General features: G+C 37.0%; 1 protein-coding gene across 1 annotated transcript; it reads left to right on the top strand.

Moving 5' to 3' along the window:
- The first annotated feature begins 2,273 nt into the window (after positions 1–2,273).
- Positions 2,274–8,256, top strand: LOC129251143 (uncharacterized). The gene is made up of 4 exons (XM_054890517.1): positions 2,274–2,720; positions 2,832–2,997; positions 3,081–3,606; positions 7,894–8,256. Exons 1-4 carry the CDS (start codon positions 2,335–2,337, stop codon positions 8,076–8,078), a joined length of 1,263 nt encoding a protein of 420 aa, XP_054746492.1. The 5' UTR covers positions 2,274–2,334; the 3' UTR covers positions 8,079–8,256.
- Positions 8,257–9,892: the final 1,636 nt, after the last annotated feature.

The following is a 9,892-nucleotide window of genomic DNA, read 5'->3' as shown; positions in this document are numbered from 1 at the left end:
TGTTCCTCAAATTAAAGAAAAGTGCAACAGAAGCACATAGTTTACTCTATAGAAGCTTATCCTGAATATGCTCCAGAGGTTAGAGTATGTCAGCAGCAGTTTGTACGATTTAAAAGTGGTAATTTTTACACAGAAGACAAAGAGCGATGAGGTCCATCAATAAAGTTTGAAGACGAAGAATTGGAGGCATTACTCGATCAAGGTCCATGTCAAACTCAAGAAGAACTTGGAAAAAAATTTGGAAGTCACTCAACAAGCCATCTAAACATTTAAAAGCAGCCGAATACATTCACAAACAAGGAAATTGGGTGCCACACGAATTGAAGCCGAGAGACGTTGAGAGACGATTTTGCATGTCTGCTTAATCGCCACAAAAAGAAATCGGTTTTTCATCGTATTGCGACTGGCGCTGAAAAATGGATTCATTACGACAACCCAAAGCGTAAAAGATCATATGTGAAGCCAAGCCAACCAGCCAAATCGACACCAATATTCATGCTCTGTATTTGGTTGGATCAGTAGGGTGTGCTGTACTATGAGCTATTAAAATCGGGCCAGACGATTACGGCTGAGCTATACAGGCAACAATTGATACGTTTGAAGCAACCAATCGCCGAAAAACGGTCAGAATGGGCGACCAGACACGAGAAATTGATTTTCCATCAAGACAATGCTCGGCCACATGTTGCAGTACCGGTCAAAAATTATTTGAAAAATGCCGGATGGGGAATTCTAGCTCACTCGCCTTATAGCCTAGACATAGCTGCTTCTGATTACCACTTGTTTCGGTCGATGCAGAATCACCTTTCTGGAATACGGTTCACCAATTTTGAAGGTATTAAAAAATGGCTTGATGACTTTCTCGGCGCAAAAGATGAGAAGTGTTTTTGCGATGGAGTCCATAAATTGCCTGAAAGATGGGAAAAAGTTGCCGCTTACGATGGACAAATTTTGAATAAAATATTATTTCACTTTTATACTTAAATACGAAATTAATTAGTTGTACTTCGTGCAAATATAATTGAAAAACACTGAAAATTGAATTTAACGGCTTGGATAGTTTGTCTTTTTGTTATTCTTCTTTGCGTTATTCGCTCATATTGATATACATATAATTTGGCAGAAATGACATTCTCTAACTGTTAAGTGTTGGTTAATATAAGTTTGTGAACCGCACCATCGTTAGTGCAAACGACAAATACTGTAGACAAAAATAACGAATCGTTTAGTGAATCGCTCTTCTGAAGTGCTCTGAATCTCGCGAGGGAACAGTAAAGCTAACTTGCGCCAGAAATGCGCTAAAACGCGACCCTGTGCGCGGTGTAATAATAAATTTTATTCTCAGCATTTTTCTACGTTTATGAGGAGCTAGAAGATTGGTGTGCTATAGATTATTATATTATTAAAAGTAAAAGCCATTTTTTGAAAGAAAATATTCTGGAGTTGTGGGCAAATGGCACCAAATTTTCATAAATTATACAAAAAAATTGATTCCTAGTATGACAGAAAGGGTAGATGAATGAAGGAGAAAATGCAGAATATAATATTTTAGAAAATATATAAATTTGCAGCAAAGTTCTCAATAAAATTGGAAAGAAATAAGACTACAGTTTTTACTTCCGTTAAAGTTCTAGATGGGATGAGTGTTTGTAGTACTTTTTATCGCTCTTAATTCTTTGGACAGCTACTTGTGTATGTATGTATATACGAGTAACTGTATATTTATGTTATAAATACACTGAACGTATCTGAAGTAAAGCGCTTTCTTGCTAACTGAAAGTATTTTATTATATCTCCAAGGCGAAGCCTTGTGGGGTTGTTGACAACCACAAACATTATCTCAGAGACAAATAAAGATTTTTTTTTGCGAAACTGGTTGAAAAAGCAAAGTGTTCTATTTTGATATACAGTTTCGACATTAAAAATAGTAATTTTACACTTTTAAGCCGTTAAAAAACCTGATGCACTGGGCTATTCTGAGCTCAAATCCGAATGCATTGAGTGATTGGCCTTCAGAGAACTTTAGTTTTATAGTCTGGTATTTGGCTAAATTTTTATGTCGGCCTGGGTAATTCATATGCTTAGCAACTTTTTCAGTGTATAACCAGATTGAATTGCTGAATCATTTACTTATTTATTCACACATACTACAAACTATACAACTGTTCGTTGATGTGTATTCGTTGATCAAGCACTAGGCACAATTCTAACCAGATAAATTTTAACTGGAGATCTTTGCAATGCCTTTCTTTTTAAATAAACGTAAAATATTACTAGCTCGTCTCAGTCTCCACGCGTTACTCAACGCTACAACTTCGGTACGGCAAAGTGAGAATGGCACCAAATAACCAGAACTACAACGCGGATGAACTGGAGCCGCCAACGTGGTTGAATGATGAGTTCTTCAGCAAGGTGTTGCAAAATTTCGAAACTGATGCCAAGGATTTGCAACTAAAGAGCACTAAATTATCACCGGCCACACTCAAGGGGGATCACTATGCGAGTGTTATGTTTCGAGCAGCTGTTGGGTATGAATGCGATGGTGTGGCGAAGATGAAAAAGATGATTATGAAGATAATGCCCAGTGAGGAGGGACACAAAAAGGAAATGTTTGCCGAATCGACTATATTTGAAACTGAAATTAGCATGTACACAGAGGTGATACCGCGCTTCGAGCAGATATTGCGTGACATTGGCGAGGATACAGTGCTCAAAGCGCCGTAAGTGGAAAATTAAATAACATTTTTGTACTTCTGTAAATTTTTCCATGGATAATTGGATAATTTAGCAAAATAGTTACACTACATATGCACTACTACTATCCATTTTAGCATTCTCTACTATCAGCTGAGTCCTGAAAAGGTTATCATCTTCGAGGATATTGTGCCGCTGGGCTATGAGATGGTGCGCGATCGTTACGCCAGCTATGAAGAGCTTCGAGCCGCCTATGCCAAGTTGGCCAAATGGCATGCCATAAGCTATAAAATAAATTTGGAGGTGGGTGAACGCAAACACAAATTAATAGAGCAATGAAAAAAAAAAGAAAAAACATTCAATATTAAGAGCACTTTTTCATTTAGGAGCCCGAATATTTCGAAAAGTTTCATCAGGGTCTACTATCCATACCGAAGATTGAGGACAATGAAGTTATGTCAGCCGGCATCGATCATTTGATCAAACAGATGAAGACAATGCCATCACTGCAGGAGTATGTACCGCATCTCGAACAAATCAAAGACGCTGTTTTTGCAGGCGCAATCGCTTCATTCAAGGAGTATCACAATGCACCAAAGGCGGATGCCTACTATGTGCTTTGCCATGGTGATTTTCATAACAAAAATATGATGTTCAAACATAATGCGGAAACGGGAAAATTTGAGGATGTTATGCTGCTGGATTATCAACTCTGTTATGTCGGTCCTTTAGTGAATGATTTAATTTACTCAATTTATATGCTCTTGAATTCGGATCAGCGTGAACACTTGGCGGAGTTCATCTACTTCTATTTAGAACAGTTCAAAGAAACGCTGCAGAAAATTGGTTTCGAAGGACCGATGCCGAAATTAATGAAGATCGCTGAGCAGCGAATGCAACACAAATATTGGGGTAAGTTAATTTAACTAAAATATTATTACAGAGGAAAGAATTCACTTCGATCTGAGGCTAAGCAGAAGTAAAGTGACTAAAGTTAGGTAGTGGCGTTGGTCTTAAAAACTCTTCGAATAAGGCATTGGAATGAAACAAAACAACTGAGAAAGGTCCTTTAATATACTTGTCATAAGCTGTATAAATTATAAAATGTAATATGAAAGAGAATGCGGCTGCACAGCTTTTCTTCGAACAAAGTTTTATTTTTAAAGGACCAACAGCACCTAGAATTTTTTTATATTTCTGCGAAAAAAAAAATTTTTTTTAAGATTTATTGGGAATATCTATGAAATCTTAGGATAAAATTTGTATAGATTTGTACGTAGATTTTTGCAAAATGACGCCTGTCGCTAAAATTTTAAAACTTAAAAAAAAACATGTTCCGAAAATTGCTTATGAGGCTAAGTCACATATACAAGGTTACTGGAATGGCGCCATCGATATTTATCGGGGATTATCATATAGTTTATTTTTGATTAATTTAGTTATAGTATTATAGCTCTCTAGTTGAGCGTCTAATCCGCCTACGGGTTACTTCTTTAATTTAAATATTATACCTTTTTGGATAATTAAAAAAGGTATAAAAGATTTTAAAATAATTTTCAGAAAAGGTTCCATAAAAACTTTCTTTTTATTTAAATATGAAGTAAGAAAAGCTTGGTGAAAAGTCATAAATTCCTGGTTCAAACATTTTGATGATTTATAAAGGGTGATTTTTTAAGAGCTATAGGAAAGTTTTTCAAAAAAACACACGTAAAAGTCAGAAAAATGCATGCAATTTTTATTTAAATCGATAGTACAGTCCATATAATCTAATGTTTGAAGATTATTTCAAGCAAATGTTGACCGCGTCTGCGCTTCAAATGGTCCATCCGCTTAGTCCAATTTTGGCATACTCTTTCCAATGTTTCGGCCGGTATCTCACATATAAATGCTTTAATGTTGTCTTCCGATGCGTTAATTCAAGTAGGCTTGTCTGAACAGCCATGAGCTTTAACATAGCCCCACAAAAAATAATCTAAAGGCGTTATATCGCACGATCTGGGTGGCCAATTGACAGGTCCCGAACGTGAAATAAAATGTTCACCGAACTCGCCTCTCAACAAGTCCATTGTTACGCGTGCTGTGTGGCATGTGGCACCGTCTTGCTGAAACCACATGTCATGCAAGTTAAGCTCTTGCATTTTGGGCAAAAAAAGTTGGATATCATTTCACGGTAGCGCTCATCATTCACAGTTACGCTACGATTCACAGCATCTTTGAGAAGTACGGTCCAATGATACCGCCAGCCCATAAAGCACACCAAACTGTGACCTTTTCTGGATACATTGTTAGCTCTAGCAATTCTTCTGGCTGATCTTCACTCCAAAGTCGACAATTCTGCTTAATTACGTACCCATTGATCCAAAAATGAGCTTAGTCGCTGAACACAATTTTTCGATAAAAAGTGGATCTTCGGCCAACTTTCCAAGAGCCCATTCACCAAAAATTCTGCGTTGCGGTAGGTCGTTCGGCGTCAATTCTTGCACCAGCTGTATTTTGTAAGGCTTCACACCTATATCCTTTCGCAAAATTTGCCACGTTGTTGAGTAACAGAGGCCCAATTGTTGCGAACGGCGACGAATCGATAATTGATGGTCATCATTAACACTGGCCGATACAGCTGCGATATTTTCTTCAGTTCGCTCTCTACGTAAGCGTGTTGGTGGTTTGATGCCCAATAATGTAAATTTGATTCTAAATTTAGTCACAATAGCTCGAATAGCCGCTTCAGGGGGTCGATTAAACTGACCATAGAATGGAAGAAGCGCGCGATAAACTTTCTTAACAGAACACGCATTTTTATAATAAAATTCAATGATTTGCAAGGGTTGTTCGTTTGTAAGACTATTCATGGTTAAATTATAGACCAAACTGAAGATGTTCGACAGTGAAACAAAACACGAAACGTGCGTCAGCTGTTTAAACCAACTGTTTAAAAAGATAAAAGCTAAAAAATCACTCGTTATTGTCATATCAAATAATCAAATAAATCAGAAACAATTTAAATAATAATATTCTTCAGTGTCTAGGATGACTTTCCCGGTACTTAATTGTACTATGTTGAAGTTCTCTAAGACGGGCTGTCTATTTGGAAGTATGTAAATATGGGTTTGATAAAATCTCATTGGAATCGATTCTTGAATTTAGGTTCAATAAATCTCGTCTCGCTTCTAACATCTTTTACTTGCGACGAATCAGTAAACCATATCTGGAAAGTTATATAACTTGCGCGTGCTGCTCCATCGTAACTTGCCTTCCTGTCAGCTCTTTCTATGGAGAGTTAGACCAAGCGAGTTTAAGTACCGCAACAGACCGGGACTACAATCCTTTGTCTTTATGCATTATTTGCGCTCTTCATTTGAGGCAAGCGCAACAGCAGTCGATCGAATTTGAGTCTGGCGAGTTCCCGAGTTACGGCAGCACCCTGAAATTTATGTAGCTGAGGCACTAACGCTTACTTTGCACCGTCTTTCATGACAATTTAATCATTCAGTCTTTATATTACATAATAAAAGTGATACCAGAATATTTTTAAGCACCGAAATTCTTTGGTCTGAGCGCAACGTTTCCGCTACGAAATGTACAGGCTTTGGATTTGGACTGGAATCAGAGCTCCTAACCATCACTGTGGGTGGATGTTTCACTCTTGAAAATTCGTTAGCAGAAATTGACTGGTGTCATTCTCTCGTACGCTTATAACTTTTCATCATTTGTCATGAAACTTCTATAGGGTGCGACATCTTTTATGTCGGTATGAAAACTTCGAATAACTTTGAAAAAAAAAGACTGATTTGTATAAATGAAGTATTTTTATTTGGTTTGGTTATTTACAATTTATTAAAACTACTTTTTGAATACAATATCAATCAAGTTGCCACCTTTATTAGCAATCACAAACTGCGATCTTTTTTCTGCGTTTGTGATCACCTTGTCAAGCATTTAGGGTTTCGTCGTTTTCGGCTGAATGTTTGCCTCAAGCTGGTCAATAGTCTGCGGCTTGTTGGCGTAAAGCTTACTTTTCAGATAACCCCACAAAAAGAAGTCCGGGGGGGGGTTAGGTCAGGTGATCTGGGGGGCCAGTCGATGTCGCCTTTTTTGACACTAGACGTCCCGGAGATTTTCCGTTGCAGAAATTCAATCGTTGCATTCGCAGTGTCGCATGGCGCACCGTCTTGTTGAAACAGTAACCGTCTAAACCTTTCTCACGCATTTACGCTCAGACATAAAGAGCCAACATCCATCGATATAGGTTTCCATCGACCGTTTCGTTTTCTCGGTAAAAATATGGCCCAATGATGGTTTTGGCGCAAATGCTGTCCAAACAGTTACTTTCCGGTCATGCAATGTCGTTTCATGGATCTCGTGTGGATTCTCAGTTCCCCAAATGCGGCAATTTTGTTTATTCACGCTGCCAGAGAGGTTAAAATGCGCCTCGTCAGTCATTAAAATTTGCTTCCAAAAATTGGGTTCAGTGTCAACCATTCGAGCGACTGTTTGCCCGTATTCTAAGCGACATGAATGGTCTGCGCCTTTAAAATGCGCCGCATTGTGGTTTCACTGACGCCAAAATGCTGAGCGCGACAACAATACGACACTGTTGGCTCCTGGGCAACGCTCTCCCTCACTGCTTCAACAAGTTCATTGGAACGTCTTGGTCGTTGATGAACGCCATGTTGACGATCTTCTACTGTCCGGTGCTCAAAAAAATTCGACACCAAACGACGAATAGGATTGTCAGACTATACCTAACAATAAGTGATCCCAACGCCTGTTTCCGGATATCGTTTTGAGAGTTTTTTACTATATCCTATATCGTAGGCGGTTGCCATAACCGAATGAGTTCATGCGTCTCTACCATTCGGAATTCGGAGAGTACGTAGGTTCGAGCCTCGGTGAAAGATCAAAATGAAGAAAGAGTTTTTTCTAATAACGGTCGCCCCTCGGCAGGCAATGGCAAATCTCCAAGTGTTTTTCTGCCATGAAAAAGCTACTCATAAAAAAATATGTGCCGCTAGGCGTCGGCTTAAAGCTGTAGGTCCCTGCATTCTTGGAACAAACATCGAGACGCATTAGGAGGAGGTCGTCTAAACACCCAAAAAGGGCGTAAGCGCCAATTATATATATATATCGTATTTCATAACACATCGTAACAGCTGCTTATTCTGTCCAATTACAATTAATTTCTTTCATTTCTATTTACAGAACTTTTCCTTCTTACCACTTTTCTTCCCGCTTGGTTGGCTTTCCGCGGAGGTGATATTGGTGCTGACGATATAATGACATCCGAAGATGCTCGAAATGAAATGTATGCCAACAAAGAGTTCCATGACGAGTTGACAAAACTTCTGCCACAGTATTTGCATTTAGGTTATTTTGAAAAGGATTAGTTTTTGCTATTTTAAAATCTAGGATAGATTGTAATCAAAAGTTGCAGGAAATAAGAAAGTAAATGATCTTAAATATAAAATCAAGTTAGTCCGTAAAGCAAGAGAATTAAAATAAATATAATAAATATAAATAAAAGCTACAAATAAAATAAGGCCACATGCCGGCTTATCTTATTAACTCGGTATTATTTATTTCGTTATTTAAGGGGACAGATACCTTTAAACGGCCATATTTTCCCTGATTTTTATTAAGATTATTTAAAATGAAGAAGTCAATCTATATTTTTCAAAATTGGAATACAGTTTATTTATACATTAAAATAATATAAAATTTCTTTTCTTTATATTAATCATTAAAAATGGCGGATGTACACTCAATTCTTACAGGAAGGTCGCAGCGGGGCTTCTCAATCGGCGAGCATTGTAGTATCGGCGTCAGTGACCTGAATACAAACAAACAAAATTTTGTTTGTTTATTAATGTCACAATTTCTATATGAATTAACAATAAATGAAAAAAAAAATTCGCGAAATAAAATGCTTAAGAAAAATGAATTTTGGGGCGAATTTTTCTACTATGTATTTTTACTCCGAAAAAATAATTTTTTTGAAAAATGTTCGAATTGTAAATTCGAATAGAAAGTAATATCATAAAAAAGATGTGTGCAAAATTTCAGGGAGGTCGGTCAATAACTTTTCAAGTTATCGTGTACGCTAATTCGAAAAATATAGTTTTGAGAAAAACGCGTCTAAAGTCGGCAACGTAACTATACCTCTCCCAGCGCTCGAACGCAAAGAATAGAGTCGTCACTGTTGACGATTTTTAATATAAGAAATACATAAGTTTACGTTCTAAAAATTTTTTGACATATTCTTAAAGGATTATATCAACATTTTATGAAAAAAAGAAACAATTTTTTTTCGAAATTTTACAGGTATCTGTCCCCTTAATTGATTAGAGTCTGATCAGAGAGCTTTTCTGCGTTTTGCTTTGTAGTCGATGAAATGCGTTGATTCCATTCCGTCTTATTGGTTTCGTTGCTTATTAATAAATCAAATTTCCTTAGAGTCTAGGCGTGTTCTCTCTTTTCGATATTTGTGCGAGCTCAATAGACTGCCCGTATCTGCTGAATAAAAATAATTTTAATGCTCCCTCACGCATTTTTCATTGTAATGAATTGGTTTTTGGAGGTACTGCTAGAACTGTTTATGGATTGAGTGTTCTTTTTAGAAGGACTCTAACTCGATTTAATGCTTATTCTTCTTCCTTAGTCTTTGATTTCTCTTACTCTAAATTTACTTTTAAGAACTTACTTATAAGAATCTTGTCATAAGATCTTAATTTCTAGCTACCTATGTAATAGCCTGTAAACCTTTTGTTTGTTGATTAAATACATTAATAAATAAAATAAATTACAGTACTTGACTACAGTGACCGACAAAAGTCTACATACACCCCCCATTTCCACTGAATTGAAAGTTCAAAAACTTTACTGAAAAATTTGCTTACAGAGTTTTATTTCAATATTGCTTCTTAGTATTTAGTTCGTCCACCATTAGCTTCAATTGCCGTCGTGGCATCGAGGTGACTAAATTTGTTAACTCTGCAGAAGTTATATTGTTCCAAGCTTCTATTAGTCGTTCTTTGAGTATTGAAGCGCTTGAAATCGGATTTTTTCTAATTTTTCAATCTAAATTTTCCCAGACATGTTCAAAAATATTCAAATTTGGGGCTTGCAGTAGTGCATTTAATTGCCTTGGAGCATGGTAAAGCAACCTTCACAATGTGTGCTGTGTGCTGTTGATCGTTATCCT

This window comes from Anastrepha obliqua, unplaced genomic scaffold, assembly GCF_027943255.1.
Source record: "Anastrepha obliqua isolate idAnaObli1 unplaced genomic scaffold, idAnaObli1_1.0 ptg000005lb, whole genome shotgun sequence".
Classification (NCBI taxonomy): domain Eukaryota; kingdom Metazoa; phylum Arthropoda; class Insecta; order Diptera; family Tephritidae; genus Anastrepha; species Anastrepha obliqua.
The sequence above is the reverse complement of the archived record's forward strand: the minus strand, read 5'-3'. Positions and strand labels throughout refer to the sequence as shown.

Coding starts and splice junctions, on each gene's coding strand:
- LOC129251143 (XM_054890517.1), top strand. CDS start 2,335: ATGGCACCAAATAACCAGAACTACAACGCGGATGAACTGGAGCCGCCA. Junction 2,721..2,831: donor GATACAGTGCTCAAAGCGCC/GTAAGTGGAAAA, acceptor TATCCATTTTAG/CATTCTCTACTATCAGCTGA. Junction 2,998..3,080: donor GCTATAAAATAAATTTGGAG/GTGGGTGAACGC, acceptor TTTTTCATTTAG/GAGCCCGAATATTTCGAAAA.